This window comes from Muntiacus reevesi, chromosome 18, assembly GCF_963930625.1.
Source record: "Muntiacus reevesi chromosome 18, mMunRee1.1, whole genome shotgun sequence".
Classification (NCBI taxonomy): Eukaryota; Metazoa; Chordata; class Mammalia; order Artiodactyla; family Cervidae; genus Muntiacus; species Muntiacus reevesi.
The window spans coordinates 21,728,428-21,749,506 of NC_089266.1; the positions used below are offsets into that span (position 1 = coordinate 21,728,428).

Genomic DNA, 21,079 nt, shown 5'->3' on the forward strand with positions numbered 1-21,079 from the left:
GGCAGTTGTAGCACAACCAGCATGTCCCAGCTTCTTACAGTTTTCTTGGCAGCCTCTGTTTTGGAACCTCTTACCTCCTGTAAGAAACTGCTATCATGTAGCATTAAGGCTAGACAACAGGAAGAACTTCCCACAGTCAGGAAGCCTGGGACGTCTCTTTCCCAGATGAGCCCCCAGGGAGTGAATATCATCTGATGATGTCACTCCTAAGCTCTAAACTATTCTGTGGCTCTCCATTGCCCTCAGGGTTGAGTCAGCGCTACCAAACCCAGCCTGCAAGGCTCTGCGGGGTCTGCCCAGCCTTCTTCCCCAACCCCAACTTTCCCTCCATTCACCCTAGGTTCTCTCTGTTTCCCAGATGCTCAATAACGTCTTGTGATCGCCTCGGTCCATCAGGCCTCTGCATACACCTGCCTCCTCACCCCACCTGGTGTGCCAGCCAGCTCCTGTTTTTCATCCTTGTCTCCCTTTACATGTCCCTTCCTCCAGGAAGTCCTCCCTGGCCTCCCCCTCTCCCCTTCCCCGTGCCCACTGAGTCCCTTCTGACTCCCCTCCTCCCCCATGACATTGTTGTGATTGCTCACCTGCTTGCCTGTCTGTTTCACCAACTGACTCACGCTGAGTAGCAGCTAAATGCAGGGGCCCTGACAACACACAGCTGGGGTCCAATCCTACTCTGACACCCGTTGGCCTGACGACCTTGGGCAAGTTACTTACCTCTTTGTGTCTCAGTTCTCCCATTATAAAATGGAACAATAATAGTATCTACTTCATAGGGTTGTTATGAGGATCTTAAAAGATTTTATACACCAGAGCCTAGGTACATACAATTATTCAATGAATATTAGCTATGCTGATCTGTGCTAAGTCACTGCAATTGTGTCTGACTCTTTGCAACCCCATGAACTGTAGCCTGCCAGGCTCCTCTGTCCATGGGATTTCCCAGGCAAGAATACTGGAATGGGTTGCCATGCCCTCCTCTGGGGGATCTTACCGACACAGGGATCTAACCTGAGTCTCTTACATCTCCGGCATTAGCACCTCCTGTGAATCCAGAATTTTAGCTATTATTTATTTTTAAAGTAAGGCTGGAACACAGTAGGTAACCATCAAACATCTATTGAGGTTATTTTATTTATCCATCACTTGCATACTGCTTATTATGTACTAGGCAAGTTCTAAGTATATGATAAATATTAACTCATTCTAGAGATGAGGAAACCGAGGCACAGAGAAGTTAGTTAACTTCCCCAACGTTGCACAGCTAGTAAGTGGTGGAGCCAGGATGCAAATCCCAAGCAGTCTGGTTTCAGCAGCCATCCTTTTAAATGACTGAATAAATATGCCTTTGTTTAGGGGGAGGGGAGGCAGAGGTTTCACTACAGAAATTACTCAGTTCCCACCCCTGGCTTCTTTCAGGTCCCAGGAGCTCCCAGTTGGCAAGTGACAACTGTGGGATGTGAGTCTGGCTGGAAACCAGAGGTAAACCGCCAAGTCACTGCCCTCAACATGTCACAGGTGATGTCCAGCCCCGTGCTTGCAGGAGGCCCGGCAGTCGGCTTGGCTCCCTGTGAGGAACCCAGGAGGGTCCTGCACCCGGCCCCCCGCCCCAGCCTGCCGCCACAGTGTCCCTACTACACCACGGAAGGCTGGGGAGCGCAGGCCCTGATGGCCCCCATGCCCTGCAAGGGGCCCCCTGGCAGGCTCCAGCCAACCCCACAGGCTGGAGCCAATGCCAGCTGCCTCCTGCAGGCCCCAGGGGAGCAGGTCTCAGGGGCTCGGGAGGACCTTGACTCCTACATTGACTTCTCACTGGAGAGCCTCAACCAGATGATTCTGGAGTTGGACCCCACCTTCCAGCTGCTCCCTCCAGGGCCTGGTGGCCCCGAGGCCCAGCCCACCCAGAGCACTACCTTGAGGAAGAAGAAAGAAGAGCCTGAAGCCTTGGGTAAGGAACTGGGGCACAGTGCCGGGAAGAGGGATTGGGGACCAGTCCTCATGAGGAAGGAATTTTCTATCAAATCAGAGGAACGGACAACAATGTCCTGTTGGGGAGTGCTGTGCGGCTGTAAACAAGTTTCTTAACCTCTCTGTCTCCTCTGCTCTATGCAAGGGATAAATATAAGTAGTTCTCACTGTCCAATTCTATTTGGTTCTTGAGTTTGGAAAGTGGTGGATACCTGTTTTATGTAATTTCTCAGAGAATTAAAATAAGCTGATACAAGTAAGAATACTATACAATGCCATGCATATAAATAAGAGCTTGATAAATGTGTGGTCCCTGAATCTTCGTCTTCTGTGGTGTCTCTCTTTAGGTTCTAACTCGGTCCCCTGAAATTTTTATAGGAATAGTATTTTCACCTCACCAGTAACAGTAGATGTAAATAACTTCAAGTATAGACATAGTAAAATAATTAGAACATGATGAATTTTTGAGTATTTATTACTTTTGTTTTTAATAGTCATTACATTGTAAATTTATATAGTTTACTCTTTAGTATTGCCTAAAGCATCAAACTATATTAACTTACAATGTTTACATCATTTAGCAACCAGCTGAAAAAAATCTTGAAAATTTAACAATCAGCTTCTTTGAGCTAGTTCAAGCCAACTCCAAGATACCACCACCTCCACGATTGTCCAGAAATCTCTGCATCTGGCTTCAGTTTCCCAAAGAGTTTCAAGTGTACATTGAGGATGAGGATCATGGAGCAGCAGCCCCATTAGACAGGCTGGAAGACTGAGGCCTCCAGGGGTTTAAACAATCAGTGTGGACTAGGGGATACAGGGAGGATTAGAGATGGGATCCAGGAGAATTTCTGCTTATTGAGCATTTATCATTCTACCCAGGCACTTGTGTGTTGAGCAGTTAATAATTGAACCTTTGATAATAATAATTTGATCCCTTCAATCCACCTCCATGAGATGAATATTTTATCCTCATTTTACAAATGAAAAGACTTGGTTGATAGACTTGAGTGAGAAGCCAGTGTAGCCTAATCACTGGAGTTAGGCAAAACTTACACAAGCTGCTTACACTTCTTTGTATCTCAGATTCTTCTTCTATAAAATAGAGATGAGTTTTCACCTCAAAGGGTGTTGTAAGGATTAAAAGGAATAACATTCGGTGGGTGTTTATCACAAATTCTGGGACAGTATAGGTCATGATCGGTGGTGGCTGCTTATAGTCAACATTGGAGTTGCATTTAGGACCAGCTCCAGGACAGTTTCAGACCCTGGGGTGGAGGTGAGCCCAGAACCCAAGTCCTCTGGCACCTGTGTTCCTGGGTTCTAGCCAGCCTTCTGCTCCTGCCCCCGGAGCATTGCCTGCCAGGCCTGTTAAATGAACCACCTCTATCCCTCAACAGTCTTTTGCTTCTTAAGGCCAGTCGCGGGCATGTCTCTGCAGGAAAGATAACTTGGGCCTAATTATCACTGGCAGGAGCAAGCCCAGGACTTTAATGCTCATGCCCCAAGGCAGGGCTTCCATGCACTCAAGGCCAACTGGGGTGAGAGCAGTCTCTGGGTCGGGTGCACATGTATGGAGTTGGGGTGTTGACAACAGGGCCCTTCCTCCAAGGGACAGTAGTCAGCCTTCTCAGATGCCCTAGGCACAGCCTGCCCTTGTGAGGATGTGACCATCAGACTCTTGGCAGCAGGGGGAGCCAGAGGGCAGCAGTGGTCCCAGGGTCCTGATGAAGCCACCTAGCTTCCCTTGATGGAATTTCTAAAAATCCTCTCCTCTTATCTCTGCCTGGACACCAGTGAAGCCTGGGAGCTCACTACCTCCTAGCATATCCAGAGGGTCAGCACCCTGTTGGAAAGTTCTCTGCCATCACAAGAATAGCAAGAGCCTGCCTGTCACTGTGGTGATTGCACCTCCCTCTCAAAACCGTCCCCTGAGACCACCACTCCTGGTGACAAAGCTCTCACCGGCCCACAGCCTCTCAATGAGTTTCACCCTGCCAAATGTATCCGGTGTTCAGGGCCCCTCTGTTTGCAGTCTCACTCGTCCTACTTTTGGCATGTTGAATGGAAGATGTTCTGTAATTATGATGCTAGCACACGTTCACGGCTTCTCTTTGTCCCAACTTGGCAGAATCAAAAGTTAAACACTGGCTATCCTATATCGATCCCTCCCTTAAAAATGTATGGAAGGATTTTTGTAAGCATGATCCCAGTGTCTACCCTGGGAAGGAAATAGTGGAAACTTCATTTACAGATGAGAAGACTGAGGCTCAGGGAGGGGAAGTGATGGCCATAGTCACACAGCTAGTGAGTGGTAGGTCTGCTCAAAGCCCAGGCCTCTGGGCTCCAAAGTCCATATTCTAACTTTTCTCTCTTCCTCGGAGCAAGTTTTCTGCCCTCTAGGGCTTCACTGAGTTTACACCGCACCATCCACCCCACCCCACCCCACCCCCGCCGCCGCCCACCACCCCCCCCACCCACCCCACCCCCCCCACCCCCGCCTCCAGTTTCTCCGCCTCTGCCTCTTTGCTGACCTTCCTTCAGATTAACCAGAGGTGGGCCAGGGGCGGAGTGGTAGCGGGGAGCAGGCTTGTATCTACCACCCCCAGGGAACACAGCTTCTAGAAGCAAACACCATATCCCCGCCTCTGCCACCCCTCCCCATCTTTGGAACAGGCCCCCATTTTATTTTCCAGAATTTCTGCCAGGCAAGGCAGTTTGCCAATCCCGAGTGAAGGGTGTTTAATAACCGTCTGCCCGCCCCCCCACCCACACAGGCCCCCCTCCACCCACCCGGCCTGGTGCCGGCGCCTGCATCCACCCAGCACTGCTCAGACTTGCCCCACGGGCCTGTAAACAGCAACTGCACGCAGGTGATGGGGCGGGGGCCCCATCACCCCAGCCACATCCACCTCGAGGCCAGGCTACAGCAGCGGGAGTGACTCACAGCTCCAGGACTCCTCCCTCCCTTCTTGCCCGAGTCTGCTTGCTCTTTCTCATTCCCTCAGCTAGGCCTTTGGTCTCTCTTCATCAGGCCGGGAGGCCCTCCCCAAAGCAGCTGAGCACCTACTTACAGGCAAGGCCTTGGCAAAGGGTCCCGAGGAGCCTGTCTCGGTGGAGGAGCTCCCTGCAGACAGAGCACGGGAGCAGGGATCAGCTTCCTCAACCCTTTCTGTAACACTATTCATGTATTTGTTTGGCTGCTCCTAGTTGCAGCACGCGGGACCTTCGCTCTCCACTGCGGCATATGGGACCTGTAACTGTGGCCTGCGGGATCCAGGGCCCTGCATTGGGAGCGTGGAGTCTTAGCTACTGGACCACCAGGGAAGTCCCTCCTCAACGTTTCAGAGCCTTCATTTCTCATCTGACATGGAATTAAGAATGTTTCCTACCTCAGTTAAGTTGTCGTGAGGGTTAAATGAGCTAACACAGGCAATATGCCTGTGGCAATGCTAGCCCACAGTGCTCAGTAAATACCATCCTTTGTTGTAAAAGGCGCCATAAATCTGAGCTCTACCCTTCCGTTTCTCCGAGCCTCAGTTTCCTGCACTGTAAAAGCAGTCCCTGCTGGCATAAGGGTGGTCTTAAGGTTTGAGAGGATTATGAGCATGAACACAGTGAAAGTGAAAGTGTTAGTCACTCAGCCGTGTCCGACTCTTTGTGAACCCATGGACTGTAGCCCACCAGGCTCCTCTGTCCATGGAATTCTCTAGGCAAGAACATTGGACTGGGTACCCATTCCCTTCTCCAGGGGATCTTCCTGACCCAGGGATTGAACCCAGGTCTCCTTCATTGCAGGCAGATTCTTTACCATCTGAGCCACCAGGGAAGCCCATGAATACTATAAAGACCTTTTTTTAAAAAAAAAAACAAAAAACCATGCTTGCCAACCTTGCAGAAGATTCGACCCCATTCCAAAACTTCCCTTTCAGAGCCCACAATACATTGTACCAAATATTCTCTCGCCCTCAGCAGTGGGACTCCCACCTTAGCCAGAGCATTAGCCAACTGGCCAATATTGCCCCCCAAAAGCAGGCAGGCAGGAGATGCTCTTCGAAGCCCACCATGGACCAGGCTCCAGGCCCCATTCACCAGTGTATCTCATCCTTACCAGAATCTTGGGAGGCTGGTTTTAGATCCTCACTTTACAGATGAGGAAACTGAGGCTCAGAGCAGTTAGGAAAATTACCTGATGATTCTTGGCGGGAAAGTGGCAAAGCCAAGACTTACACCTAGGTTTGTTTGTCGACAAAGCCAGGCCTGTTCCTCCATCCCCTGGGACAGCATGCACAGGTTGACCTGCCAGCCTCCCCCCTCCATCTGATGCAATCCTCCACCCCTACCCAGCCCAAGCAGGCTCAGACAGAGGCAGTAACCATGAGCAGGGCCAGAAGGTCCTAGCCCGGAGCGGGCTGGGGCAGGTAGGGACTTCAGAGGTGGTGAGGGGGGTTGGTGCATGTACCAGAGCCCAAGGGGTTGGGAGGCTGGCAGATGGGAGATGAGGGTACAGTTTCCCACTGACTCTGCCCTAGTTTTCATCCTGGGAAGCCAGAGGCAGGACTCACAACCCTCTAGAAGGGAGCAGCTCAGTGACCCGCATCGTTCACCACCTTTCCCAGAACAGCACCGAGAACAGCTCCCCTCCCCCAAGTCAGGAGGAGAGGTACCCATCCCCCCTGGGGAGAACCAGAGGGCGCCCCACTCCAGGGAGGAACAAGAGTCCGAGGTGCCCCCACTGGGGAATGAAAGAGCATCAGAGTGAGTCAGCAGCCTCCGGTGCTAAGAGCCTACAGCTCAGTAAGGCAGGCAAGCCCTGCCCCCAGGGAGTTCTCCACACAAGTGAACCCTAACGCTGACTTGTCAAACTCCAAGGTGCACCCAGCTCCCCTGGGATTTTGCTAAAATGCAGATACTGATTCAGTATGCCTAGGGTGGAGCTGGAGATTCTGCACAGTCTCCCAGCTCCCTGGTGAAGGGGTGCTGCAGGGTCGGGGACCACAGCGGTGAAGTCCAGTGCACAGTGGAAACACCTAGGGAGCTAAGCTAAAACCCTGAGGCCTGGGCCCACCCCTGGAGTTCTGATCTAACTGGCACCATTGCAGGCACAGACATAGAAACCACTTTCACTGGCCTGAGTAATAGAGGCGTCTCAAAATGTGACCGGTGCAGTCCTTCCGGCTGGGGAGTGGAACACACATGAACGAGAGGATCTCTCAGTTTTAAAGGGCTTACTATGTGCCCGACGCTGTGCTGTGCCGCCTACATTCATCTCAGTTCATCCTTACTGTAACACCAAGAGGCTGGGTATAGCCATCCAGTTCTACAGGCCTGGAAACTGAAGCTGTAAGTGGTCAAGTCACTTGGTCTAGCTCTCAGAGAGCAAGGGGCAGAGCCAGATTTGAAACCCAAGTCTGTCTGACTCCAAAGTCCGTGTTCATGTCACTGTCTCTCTCCACCCACAGGCAGTTGTCACAGAGACGGTGACATTGAAACTGGTCCCTGAAGGTGAAGCTGGAGGCTGATCCTGATTCCAACAAACATCTCCCTGGGCCTCAGTTTCCTCATCTGTATAAGAAAGGGTGGTGGTCCAGTGGTTAAGACTCCTCACTTCCATTGCTGGTTACATGGGTCTGATCCCTGGTTGGGGTGCGAAGATCCTACATGCCATGGGGCACAGCCAAAATTTTTAAATATATGCGTGCTAAGTCGCTCCAGTCGTGTCCCACTCTTTGTGACCCCATGGGACTGTAGCCTGCCAGCCTTCTCTGTCTATTGGATTCCCCAGGCAAGAATACTGGAGTGGGTTGCTGTGCCCTCTTCCAGGGGATCTTCCCAACCCAGGGATTGAACCCATGTCTCTTAATGTCTCCTGCATTGGCAGGAGGGTTCTTTACCATGAGCACCATCTAGGAAGCTCCTTTAAATATATATATATATATATGTGGGCTTACCTGGTACCTCAGACTATAAAGAATCTGCCTGCTAGGCGGGACCCCTGGGCACAGCAACCCACTCCAGTATTCTTGTCTGGAGAACCCCCGTGGACTGAGGCCCACTAGGCTCCTCTGGTGGGCTACAGTCCCTGGGGTCGCAGAGAGCCAGACACAACTGAGTGATGAAGCCCAGCGCAGCACTCTCTGAGAAAGAAGAGACCAGATGGCCTTGAGGACTCTTCCAGCATCCTTGTTCTGCGAGTCCGAGCTCCCTGGTTTCACCGATGCTCTGCTTCTCTCCCCAAAGATATAAAGTACATCGAGGTGACCTCCACCAGGCCAAGGTGCCACGATGGTCCTCGGAGCTCCTGCAGCCCATCCGTCACTCCACCCTTCGGCTCCCCACGCACTGGCGGCCTCCTCCTTTCCAGAGACCTCCCCCGAGAAACCCGAAGCAGCAGCGAGAGCCTCATCTTCTCCGGGAGCCAGGGCAGGGGGCACCAGCGCCCCGCTCCCCCCTCGGCAGCTCCCTCCTCTCACCCCCCAGCATCTCCCAGCATCTCCATTCCTGGCATGGGGAGTAAGACCTCAGGCCCCCATGGCTTGGGCTCCCCACTGGTGGCTTCCCCAAGCTTGGAGAAGGGGCTGGGAGGCCACGGCCCACAGCTGGGCAGCAGGGTCTCCATGCTCTCAGGCAGCCCAGCGTCTGATGTCAGCTATGTGTTTGGAAGGTAGGTAACTCCCACTACAGCTTCTGATGTTGCCTTCATCACACACACACACACACACACACACACACACACATACACACACACACACACACACACACACACACACACACACACACAGCCTAAATCAGACATCCTGCTCTTTCTGAGCAAAATCTGGGACTGTACCAAAAATAAAAATGAAGGTTCTCTTTTATACCATTTGGCTCTCAAGCTTTCCTCAAGCATTTAGAGTATCATTCAATATAGGAAAATCTAGACTTCTACTTACCTCCTGGGTAAAGAACTACTGCATTAATGAGGCTCACCTGTATCCTGTCCGGCCCTCCTACAGCAGCCCATCTGTAGGAAGACTTGTTTAAAAAAAAAAACAAAAAAAAAACATAGAATATAAACAGAATCGAGGGTCTGGGAAAAGCTTCCTTCATCTTTGTTCCTGGCAAAACCAGCAGGAAGGAAGCAAACCTGGCGGGGTATTATTTACAATCACCCTACCCCAGTTCTCTGTAGGCTTCTGAGTAGAGCCACACACTCACCCATCTTGCCCTGGAAGACCAAACCACAGGACCTCTGTCCCCCATACCAACTCCGAAGCCACTGTGCCCAGGCAGTCCCTGGCAAGGAGACTGGGATTCCACGGTCATGCGTTGGCATGGGCATCTGAGCCCAGAGAGAAGCCTGGCTGGCTGCAGAGCTGGCCTCTTTCTCTTCCTCCAGCTGGAGAATTCCCTCTCCATCAGTCATGGACAGAGTCCAGCCCAGGTCCAGCCTGTGTGCCTGACTCTTGGGAATGCTTTGGGTGGGCGGGTAGGGAAGATGGCTGGTATGACAACTAGGTTGGATCTCCTGGCTGGGAAGGCAGGGGGAACAGAGTCCAGCCTAAGCCATGAGACTTGCAGGGGGAAGCCCATGGGCTACTTTAATTAACCACAGACCCTACATTGCAGGTACACTCCTGTATCCTTCAGCATCCCTTAGGGGTCAGATGGGCTCTGGGGATGGGGTTGGGGGGGCACGGATGGGTGAAGTATGCAGTTCTCTGACCAAAGCCATGGGCACCTACATCACTAAATTCCAGAGCCCAGCTCTGGCCCCAGACAGTCCACTCCTACCTCCAAACACTCTGCCTTTCTGGCCCTCTCCCCCCTTGCAGCAGCCAGTCCCTCCTCCACTCCAGCATCTCCAGCCATCAGTCATCTTCTAGATCCTTGGAAAGCCCCACCAGCTCTTCCTCCAGCCTCCACAGCCTTGGTCCAGTGTCCCCGTATATGAGAGCCTGTGACCTCCAGGTCCCCAGCAACGCCACCCCAAGCATGGGCCAGCCCAGAGCAACCCGCTCCCCACCTCTGGCCAAGGAACATGCCAGCAGCTGCCCACCATCTATCACTAACTCCATGGTGGACATACCCATCGTGCTGATCAACGGTTTCCCAGAGCCAGGATCTCCCCCATCCCAGAGGACCCCAGGACCCCAGGACTTTGTTCGCCCTGGGGCTACTTCCTCCAGCACGCCCTGTCCAGCCCCCAGGAGCCACAGCCAGACCCTCCCAGAAGCCCCTCCCACCACATCCCCGGAGGGTAAGTTGTAAACCAATCAATACCTCACGCTTTCTAAGGTTTGGCTAATGGAGAACAGGCAAAGCACCAAAGTGTTTCTTCAAGAGCAGGTCAGTACATTGATTAAGTACCTACTGTCTGCCAAGCACTGTGCCACTTAGTAGGGACACAGTCTGGAAGGAGAGGGGAAAAACCCAAAGGGTTACTGCAGAGTAGGATAAACACAGAAGTAAAGAGATGTTCTGAGTCTTGTGAGGCTACAGAGGAAGAAGTGAGCCTTTTTACCTGGAGAAGTGAGGAGGCCAAAAAGTGGATCTAAAGTTCATGGCCAGAGCAGGAGAGGAAGGGCTGCCCCAGCAGAGGGAACAGCCGGGCCAGAGGTATGAAGGTGTGGAAGCACATGGCATGTTTAGGAAATGACTGGGATGTTGGGTGCAGGGTGAAGTCATTGGGAGTAACTTGGGGCCAGATTGGGAAAGACCATGAACACCAAGCTGAAGAGTGAACTTTAACCTTTAGGGACCAGGAGACCCTCAGAGACTCTCAAACCAGAGAGTGATGGACTCAGAGGCGCATGCTCCATCCATCACTCTGGCAGCTGCACGGCAGATGAATTGCAGGGCCTGGCCTGGCAGGGAGAGCAGTTTTTATTTGGTTCTGTTTGGGTTTTCATCACGAAGTGGTCCAGGGCGAGGCAGAGGGTGGAGGAGAGTGGACAGAGCCAGGAGACCCTCAGGATATGGAAGCAGCAGGCTGGGTGACTAACCCAGGAGAGGGAGAGGGCGAGTCAGTCCTAACTCTGACGTTGGTGGATGACGAACACAGACAGGGGAAGGCCAGGGTAACGGAGACAATGCATTCCAATTCAGACAGCTAAAAACCGCAAAACAGCAACCACCCTCCTCCCTGCAGTCAGCAACTACAGGCATCCAAAAAGAACAAAGCCAACCAGAGCCCAAAGCAGTAAACACAGGCTAACCCTTAGCACGCTGGGGTACCTCTCTCCCAGGAGCAGAGCCCCCCACTGAGCCCCAGGGACAGGAGGCTGCTTGCCTGTGGCTCAGTCATCTCCTTCCCGGGCTCTCAGCGTGGCTACAGACATCAAGGTACTCCTGGGGGGTGTGAAATGCTCACTCTAGCCCGCTGCTTGCTCCCACCCACGAAGTCATGTCAATGAGAACAAGAGAAAATGAGGTGACAAGTATGCTTTGAACATTTTCCCAGGACAAATCGTTTGCAGATATCAGTACATTTTTTATAATCAGTTATTCTCAACTGGCAGTAATACACCTTTTCAAGATGCCGAAACCGAGAGCCACTGCTCTCTGCCTTTGTTGTTGTTGTTCATCACTGTGTCAAGTCCAACTCTTTTCGACCCCATGAACTGCAGCCAGGCTTCCTTGTCCTTCACTGTCTCCCGGAGTTTGCTCAAACTCATGTCCATTGAGTCGGTGATGCCATCCAACCATTAGGGTCCCAGGGAAATGGGGGGGCACTTTCACATCTCAAAGAGCACATTTATTTGGCCTGGTGATATCACCATCCGGAATTGGTGATGCCCAGATAATCACTCACTATCCCTGGGATTTTAGCAAATTCCGCAAAATATTCTCAAGACAACATTCAGTTTCATTTCCGAGCTGTTGGAGCATTAAAAACCCTCACAGGACTTCTGGTTCACTCAGTTCCCTCTGGGTTTCAAGAGGGAAAGAGCCGTCCCAGATCAGAGTCCAACTCCATCTCCTGACTCCTGGATGCTCTTCTGCCCAGATCTGCTGTCTTCCTTTCCTTTCTCCTTTTCTTTCATTTTCTTTTGCAAACTGAACATCCCTCCCCCCACCAAGAAACTCATAGGATTATTAAAGGGGAAGAAAACATGAAATCAAGCAAATGATGCATCTCAGAATCTTTTATTTATCCCGTTTCTGTCTCTACCACATAGTATTCAATTTGAGAAACTGTTTCTCATTGAATTGAGTTTTTAATCTATTTGTGATCCATTACCAAGGATACAAGGGTAGACTCCTAGATGGCACCAAGCTCTGGGAATCTTCTGACGGATTTTGCCCCTTTAGGGAGCTAGAGATACAGTGCAGTAGGGATAGGGGAAGATGGGTTGAATGGGACCACTGGGCAGAGAAAGGGGAAGGTCTCTCAGTTCCCCTCTATCCGGCCTACAGGGTTCCCCTCCCCTGTCTGTCTCCAGGTCCTGCCAAGGACATGCAGCCCACCATGAAGTTTGTGATGGACACATCTAAATACTGGTTTAAGCCAAGCATCTCCCGAGAACAAGGTAAAATGAAGCCCTGATTCAGGGACTGAGTGACCCAGGAATCAAGTCTGGGTCCCATCACCCTGCATTGGGTAGATGGGGCTCTGGGTTCATGTAGAGGAGGGAATGGAATGGCAAATGGCAGGTCCAGGGAAGGGGGTGTCCTGCGAACCCCATGACCCAAGGAAATAATGACTGTAACAGGAACGGTGCAGGTTAGACAACAGAAAGGACTTCCTGGGGACCAAAGGCGATTCTGTACCATCTGCTCTATGAGGACCCAATGGGGCTGAGGCAGGGAGGGTGTCCCGGTGGGATGGTGACTGTCTCTGACCCAAGGATTGTTCCAGCCATCGAGCTGCTGAGGAAGGAGGAGCCGGGGGCTTTCATCGTGCGGGACAGTTCTTCATACCGGGGCTCCTTCGGCCTTGCCCTGAAGGTGCAGGAGGCCCCCACACCTGCCCAGAGCCGACCAGGTAGGCCGTCTGTGTATTTGATCAAGGCTTCTTAGAGGCACCTGGGTTGGGTGGGTTCCAGTCCCAGCTCTGCCGCTCGCTTGCAGGGAGACCTTGGGCCTCCCATCCTGGGAGGATGAATCTTGGCCTCCCAGCATTGAGGCTCCCCAAGTCCCCAGACTCCTTGCTCTGCCCTCTGGTGGGAAGAAGAGGAGGGTCCCAGCCCCCCTCCAGCCTGTTCTCTTCTGGTATCCACCTCTGTCCAGCCCGGCTTTCTCACAAAAGATTGTAATGTAGTAATAACGTGTGAAAATGAGACCTTTTTGGTTTGGTCTGTTTTTCTCAAATAAGAAGTAACTAGTAACATTTTACATCAAGTTTATAAAGTTTGATTTTTTCCTCCATGAATTCAATTTATTTTTATAAGTAAATACTGGGTTTTATGAGCTTCCCCAGTGGCTCAGTGGTAAAGTCACCTGCAATGCAGGAGATGTGGAGACCTGTGTTCGATCCCTGGGTTGGGAAGATCCCCTGGAATAGGAAATGGCAACCCACTCCCAGTATTCGTGCCTGAAAAATTCCATGGACAGAGGAGCCTAGGGGGCTACAGTCCATGGTGTCCCAAAGAGCTAGAAACAACTGAGTGACTGAATAACAATAACATGTGTGCTAGCTTAGGCCCTGTGGTCTTCCACACAACACGTGTGGACAGAGCATCCACCCTACCCAGACACTGTGCAAGGCACCAGTGAAACCTCATTGTGGACAGAGATAGGAACAGACCGTTGCATTACAGGGTTCCTGGGTCACAGCCCTTCATCGAAGGCCCAGGACTGTAGCTCTTACACAAGGAATGGATAAGGGAACTGACAACTCCCAGAGGGAGTTAATGACCCCTGAGCCAGCAAGTAATAGCACAAGAGGATAAAAACCCCAAGTCCACATTCTCTACACCACACCTCTCCGTTCAAATAAGAAAGTGACCTCTGGGCATTAGTTATCAAGGAAGCCCTGCCAAGAAGTCCAAAGAAAGCAGGAAGCTGTGGGCTGGCAGAGAAGAGGCCAGGGGCGTGGTCCCCCCTCCCAAGGCCAGCCTGGCGCCAGCAGGGACCATCTGATGGAGAATAATAGCACCTGGGAGGGAGCAGGTAGGGGGAGCGGGAAACCCAGCCCAAGAGTTATTGAAACCAAGAGCAAGGTCTCCTGAAAAAAGAATTGCACGTGTGCATAGTAAGTCACTCGGTTGTGTCTTACTGGACACAGAACGCTTTGAGCAAAGATGTCGGCACCTCCTTCATGGGAGGCCTCGAGGATAGGATGCCTGCCTGCAGTCTCACCCAGAGGCAGGGGGATGGACAAGTTAACCTCTGGATGGACTGGAAGAGGCGGGTCAGGAAAAGGGTTGCACTTACATGCTTTCTCTGACCAGGCGAGGACAGCAGTGACCTCATTCGCCACTTCCTCATCGAGTCTTCCGCCAAAGGGGTGCATCTCAAAGGAGCAGACGAGGAACCCTACTTCGGTGAGCTGAGCCTCTCCAGCCCCTCTCTCAGGCCCCTTCCAGGCAGGGTAGGTGGCCTGGGGAAGGCTCCTGATGCAGGGCTTCTGTTTCCTCACAGGGAGCCTCTCTGCCTTCGTGTGCCAGCACTCCATCATGGCCCTGGCCCTGCCCTGCAAACTCATCATCCCACAGAAAGGTGGGCTGGGGCTCTATGCCTGTTCATTCTCAGGGGTCACCTCTCACCTTACTTAGGGATCATGTTAGTGTCCCAGTGAAAAGTGCGTGCTCTGGAGTCCGTCCACATCTCTACCTCCTAGCTGTGAGCATCTGAGAAGGTCAACCTCACTGAGCCTCTGTTTCCTCATCTATGAAATGGGCACAGTTAGCATCACACCTGCTTCTAGGCTGGGTGGGGGGTGAAATGAAAAAGCTCAGGCAAGACTTTCGGCACAACGCCTGGTGCTGAGTTGACGTTTGAGAAATAGCAGCTCTGTTTCGGAGAGGAGAAAAGAAGCATAAATCTGCCTATTCGGCCGGGTTTGGTTTTTACTTCCAGGTCCAACATTTACTGGGCCTCCCCTCCTCCATTCACACCTGCAACCCTGTGAAGTAGTCATTGCTGTTGCTGTCCCCATTTCACAGATAAGAAAAGGAAGGGTCGAATCTGAACCCAAGTCTCCCTTAATGTCTTGTTACAAAGTGTTCAGGGAGCTGACAGAGCACAAAGGTACAGCTGTTTCATGAAACTCAAGAAAGAGAATTATGAGAACAAAGAAATGATCAATGGGTGAAATTCGGGGAGAACGAAAAAAAGAAAAGGAAGATTCGAGGCATTAAGTAACTTCCCCAAGGGCGCAGAGTCAAACTTCCAGCCCAAGTCAGGGAGCCCTCTCCAGAGCTTACAGCCCAGCACACCAGGTGCACCCACATCTCAGGGTGTGCAGGTGAGCTGTAGGGGGCTCAGGGGGAGGAGTCAAGGCCGAGGGAGCCCCAGGTGTGGTGATGGTGAGAGCCTCCCTGCTTTCTGCAAAAAAAAAAAAAAAAAAAAAGGCCTGGGTTTGGGGCAGGGTCTGAAAGAAGCAGGAGGTCAGGGGCCTCTGAGGCCAGGTTGCTACTGCAGTCCAGGAGCCGGAGGCAGGAGGGGGAAGGAGGGATCAAAAAATCTGCCAGCTAGGCTTTAGGGGAGCCCAGGGCAGCTCCGATTGCCTAATTACAGGAATCACACCTGGTTTCTCAGCCAAGTCACTTCCTGAAGGTGGGGGCGGAGGTGGGACCCGTTCGAAGGTCTGAATGAGGCCTGTTCCAAGGATGGGGGTCCACTGACTGCACCCCGCCCCTGGGGGCCTGTTCCTTTGCTTTGGCCCAGAATTGGGAGGTGGAGACGGGGCCTCGGACCCCTCTGCAGATGGCCGGGCCTCCTGTCTGAAGAAATCTGCGGGTGAGTGGGGGGCAGGGTGGGGGGAAGGCTTGGCTGCGCCCCACCCCAGGGCACCTCCCAGCCCTGTGCAGGCGCACGCAGGTCCACACGTGTTTCCCATTGCAGCTTTATTTCTCCATCTTTAACAAGGTGCCACATTCTTCCCTCTGCCTGTAAACCAGGAGATGAGAGGCTCAGGGCAGCAGGCCAGGAGGAAGAGGGGCAGGAGAGGAGGGCGGGTGTGCTGAGGCTTAGAGCCCATCCCACACACGGGGTGCACACATGGATGAGCTAGGTTCTCTCTGGGTCTGAAGGGCCTGGTCCTGGAGAGGGCATCCTCCGTGGAGTGTCAGGTCCGAGTTCTGGGGCGGTTTATTATGGGAAGGGTCACTTTTCATCACATCTGAGGGCCAGGCATGAGTCAGCACTTGGGTGAGTGACAGCTCCTATTGCGTGTCCTGAGCACACAGGCCCCCTCCCCATTCCTGTCTCCTCTCTCTTCTCTCAGCAAGGAGCCAGGGCTCTGGGGTTGTGGGTGAGGGGTAGAGACGGGGGAAGCACCAGCCATGGGGCAGAAGGACACCCCTACACATATGGCAACATCCTCTCCTTGCCCCCTGCTGGAGGGCCAGAGACCAGAGTGATGCAAACAACAGATGACCCCAAAGTCCTCTGGGGTTAGCCCCAAATTTCAGTCACTCACACAGTCCCTACCCACCCGCCTGATGGCTCAAAGAGGAAGCCTGCTAGATTCCCCAAACAGGATGGCACCCTTATTCCCCAGCTCTGGGCAGAAGGACAGCAGGGCCTGGGTGACCTCCACTCACCTAGTGGATTCTGGCAGGGCCCCAACGCAGTATCTGCACCTGCCCCCCAGGTTGCCATGCCCTGTATCTGAGCTCTGTGAGCGTGGAGACCCTGAGCGGAGCCCTGGCCGTGGAGAAGGCCATCTCGGCCACCTTGGAGAGGGATGTCCTCCCCACGCCCACCGTGGTCCACTTCAAAGTCACCGAGCAGGGCATCACCCTGACCGACGTCCAGAGGAAGTAAGGGACTTCCCTCGTCCAGGGGCTGCAGGGCTGGGCAGGGTGAGCTGGAGGGGATGGCTGAGGTGGCTGTAGAGCAATGGTGGAACTGGAATTCAGGCTCCTGGACCCAGTGAGGCCAGTGATGTGCTGAGTGGCTCCAGACAAGTTCTCTGCCTTCTCTGGGCCTCAGTGCAATGACTTCCTGCTGCTTCATCATGACTGATGGATTTGGAATTAACAGCAGTCGTTGGGCACTGATTAAATCTGTATCCACTGATAGAACATCTCCTGTAGGCCAGACTCTGGCTGACCAATTAGAACGTTCCTTCCCCGGCTCAGGGATTCAGTCCAGCAAGATCCTGGCCCTGGGCTGGAGGAATAAGAGATGACCAGCCATAATTGCATGCTTAGTCGCTTCATTTATGTCCGACTCTGTGATCCCGTGGACTGTAGCCCACCAGGCTCTTCTGTCTGTGGGCTTCTCCAGACAAGAATACTGGAGTGGGTTGCCATGCCCTCCTCCAGCAATTTCTACCCTCAAATCATTAAATGACACAGTGGGCGATTGGGTGGGTTGGTAGAAAACCCCAACACATAGGACACAAGGCAGATATCTGACCCTCATGAAAGGAGAGAAATACAAACACATGCCCGGGTCCAGCAGTGAAAAGGTCACAGCAGGCTGTCAGGGGTCATGGAACTAGGAGGCTCAAGTTGGAGATGATGGAGGTGGGACAGGATGCTGGGGCGGGCTCTCACCAGCTCCCCTTCTCTCCCCACCTCCTCCCAGGGTGTTTTTCCGGCGCCATTACCCCCTCGCCACCCTCCGATTCTGCGGCATGGATCCCGAGCAGCGAAAGTAAGTTCAAGTCTGGGCCAGACTGAAAAGGCCAGCCAGGGGCCTTTTGACTGCCCCCTGACTCTGGGATCAGGGTTCCAGACAGAGCCTATGAACCCCAAGGGGTGAGGAGCAACAGAATGAGGGGAGGGGAGCACGATGGGGATAGAGGAAACACAGCTGGCCATTATCAGCTCCTCCCACCCCGCGGTGCTCAGCTGGAGTTCTGTGAAATGGAGCAGAGAATCGGTACCCAGGACTGTCTTTGTTCCTCCCCCACAGGTGGCAGAAATACTGCAAGCCCTCTCGGTAAGGCCTTCCTGTCCACTCAATCAGTCACCATGAGAGGTCTCCCTGGGGCAGGGCCCGGACCCAACACGGGGAGGGAGTCAGGGAAGGAGGGAGGCCCCAGGCTGACCTTAAGAGCCCATGGGTTTGCTGAGGGACAGCACAGGCCCCGGCCCTCTGGGAGCCACCTGTCTGAATGGGGCGGACATGAGCCTGGGAGTTCCGTCTTCTCGGGGAGGCACAGGTTTTAGTCTGGAGGGACCCTCCAGTCTGTTGGGGAATACACAGGTCCTGTCCTTAGGGGCCCCCATTCCAAAGGAGAGAAACCCAGATCCTAAACTTAGGGATCTCCCAGTCTGACGGAGGAGGCACGTCCTCCCCCTAAGAGAGCTCCCGTCATGACAAGGTGCTGGGCTGGGGAAGGGCAGGAAGGAGGTGCTGGGCTGGGAAAGGACTGGGGAAGGGCTGAGTTCCCCAGCTCCCAGTCTTGAGCCTCCCTGGGCTCTCCTCACCAAAGCTCTCCTCTCCCATCAGGATCTTTGGGTTTGTGGCCAAGAGCCAGACCGAGTCCCAGGAGAATGTGTGCCACCTCTTTGCGGAGTATGACACGCTCCAGCCGGCCTCGCAGGTCATCAGTCTGGTGGGTACTCTGCTACAGGACCCGGAAAGGATGTAGGGGAGGGAGCTTCCTGTGTGCCTTCCCAGACATCCCAAGGGGCTTGCCCAGGATCCCCCCTCTGCCCTGAGCAAGAAGCCTCTCACCACACTGATGGACCAGTACCAGGATGAAACCCTTGAACTCACTATGACCTTCAGCAGCAACCTTCATCCAGACCCCCTTCCCTCCCGAGGTTCAGTCTCTTCAGCCTTAAAGGAGCAGGACTTCCCTGGTGGTCCAGAGGTTAAGAATCTGCCTGCTAATGCAGGGGACAGGGGTTCGACCCCTGGTCAGGGAAGATTTCACATGCCATGGAGAATCTAAACCCAAGCTCCACACCTACTGAGTCCACGCTTTAGAGCCTTGCTCTGCAACAAGAGAGGCCACCACAGTGAGCAGCCCACACGCTGCAGCTGGAGAGTAACCCCTGCTCGCCACGACTAGAGAAAGCCTGTACACAGCAGTGAAGACCCAGCGCAGCCAAAGGTAAACAAATAAGTAAATGTTTTAAAAGGATACTTTAAAAAAACAAAAGGAGGCAACAGACACGATCAGCCGTTCATCTGGGACATCTGTGGGTATCTAACGAGCTCCCTGTGATTCTGAAGCAGACCCACATCTGAGACCCCCACATGAAAATAACCTCTGAAGACGCCTGACTCTGTCAGTCTGGACACTACCAACACAGCAGCTTGAGCTAGAGACCTGTGACCCTCGTTTCATGGCAAACAGCAAGTGCTGGGTAGGGACCCAGGGGCCATGGCCAGAGGCCGGCCTGAAAGCAGGTGGTTGGCAACGATTGAGGATCAAAGGGGGCCTCCCCGATGGTTCAACAGTAAAGAATCCGCCTACAGTGCAGGAGATGCAGGAGACGCAGGTTCGATTCCTGGGTCAGGAAGACCCCCTGAAGGAAGGCATGGCAACTCACTTAAGTATCCTTGACTGGAGCATCCCACGGACAGAGGAGCCGGGTGGGCTACAGTCCGTAGGGTCACAAAGAATCGGACACGACTGAAGCAACTTAGCACGCACACACAAGGACCAAAGGAGGGATGGACTGACTCTTTCCCTCCTCATCTGTTCCTTTCCCCATTTCCTTGACAGCTTCTTGAGCTGCTATTCCCAGGACAGAGCTAGATCCGCCTGTCCTGGATTCTACAGGCCAACGTGGCCATGGTTGTTCAGCAGGTAAGCACGTGGGCACTTGCCCTCGTGGTCAGAAAAGATGATCCAGCTGTCCTTAAGATCTTGATGTCTAGTCCCCTCCATTGAAAATGAGCATCAGTTCCATCTCTTCTTTCAATTTCTCATAAGCAAGTGTGTCTCAGCTGCCCTAGTGTTACTTGTGTCACCCAGACCCGGAGGTGAGGACAGTGAGAGCCCCTGCTCACTAGAATGGACACAAGGGCCAGCTCTCTGGTTCTGCCTCAGCCCCAGCCTTGCTAGTCCTACACACACACACACACACACACACACACACACACACACGCACACACACACGCACGCGCACACGCGCGCGCGCTGCCCTGTGCAGTGCTGGGGCGGCAACTGGCCTTATAGCCACATGAGGGCAGCAGAGAGTCAAGAATGCAAACAGGCAGCTACCCCCCCAAGAGGCTTGGAGAAGTGGGCGGTCTTTCCCGCCCCACCTCCACCAAGACCCCCAAGAAGTTGGAACTGTTTGTCTAGCAGACCTGGAGACCTAAAGAAACCACACTATGAGAATGCAATACGGGGCTTAAGGAAGAAGCCCACTTTTGCTCTATGAAAGACCAGTGCCTGCCCCCGCCCAGCTGGGGGCCCTGCCAGAGAATCATTATCTTTGGCCAAAGTTGAGCCTGAAGGGTTATTATTTCAACCCAGGAAACCAAACCAGACTGAAGCGGTCCTGGGCTGGCGGGACTGGCTGAGCCTAGCCCACCCAGCCTGTGGTCAGGCACTGCCCCACCCCGGAGACTGCAGAATCTGGACAAGGTTCTCAAGGTCACAGTGCCCAAGTTCTCAAGGTCACAGAGAGCCCCCCGCCCCCGTATATATCTGTGGATGCCTTGTTGCTCCCCTCATGGAGAATAAAGTGTCTGTCTTTGCACGAGAATTGGTCCTGAGACATTCAGGGCTGTCCGCTCAGAGATGGAAACCTGAACAAAAAGGAAACCTGGCTGGGCCGCTGGCAGCTGGTCTGAGAGATGACTACGCGTGCCACACCCCTCTCGCAGCCCCTGGCCATGGCAGGACAGCCTCCACCGGCTTCCACTTCATAAACCTTCACTTAAACTCTTCTGTGTCCCCCGTGTGTCTGACATACCCGCTTTCCTTCTTCCTGACCCCTTTCCCGCCACTGTGGTAGGAAGATAGGAGGCCCGGGCTCTCTTGTGCATGCCAGGGTCTGAGGTGAGCACGTGTGACATCCCTGCCGGCTTCCAGGATCTCACTCGG

The 21,079-nt window shown here is 53.3% G+C and overlaps 1 protein-coding gene across 1 annotated transcript; it reads left to right on the forward strand.

Annotated features, from left to right (window-relative positions):
• Window positions 1-1,509: 1,509 nt before the first annotated feature.
• Window positions 1,510-19,286, forward strand: TNS4 (tensin 4). The gene is made up of 12 exons (XM_065910043.1): window positions 1,510-1,948; window positions 8,209-8,632; window positions 9,783-10,207; window positions 12,393-12,479; window positions 12,809-12,934; window positions 14,343-14,435; window positions 14,533-14,610; window positions 15,781-15,852; window positions 16,709-16,877; window positions 17,650-17,718; window positions 17,980-18,006; window positions 18,520-19,286. The coding sequence occupies exons 1-12, from the start codon at window positions 1,510-1,512 to the stop codon at window positions 18,659-18,661; spliced, it is 2,151 nt and encodes a 716-aa protein (XP_065766115.1). The 3' UTR covers window positions 18,662-19,286.
• The last annotated feature ends 1,793 nt before the right edge of the window (window positions 19,287-21,079 follow it).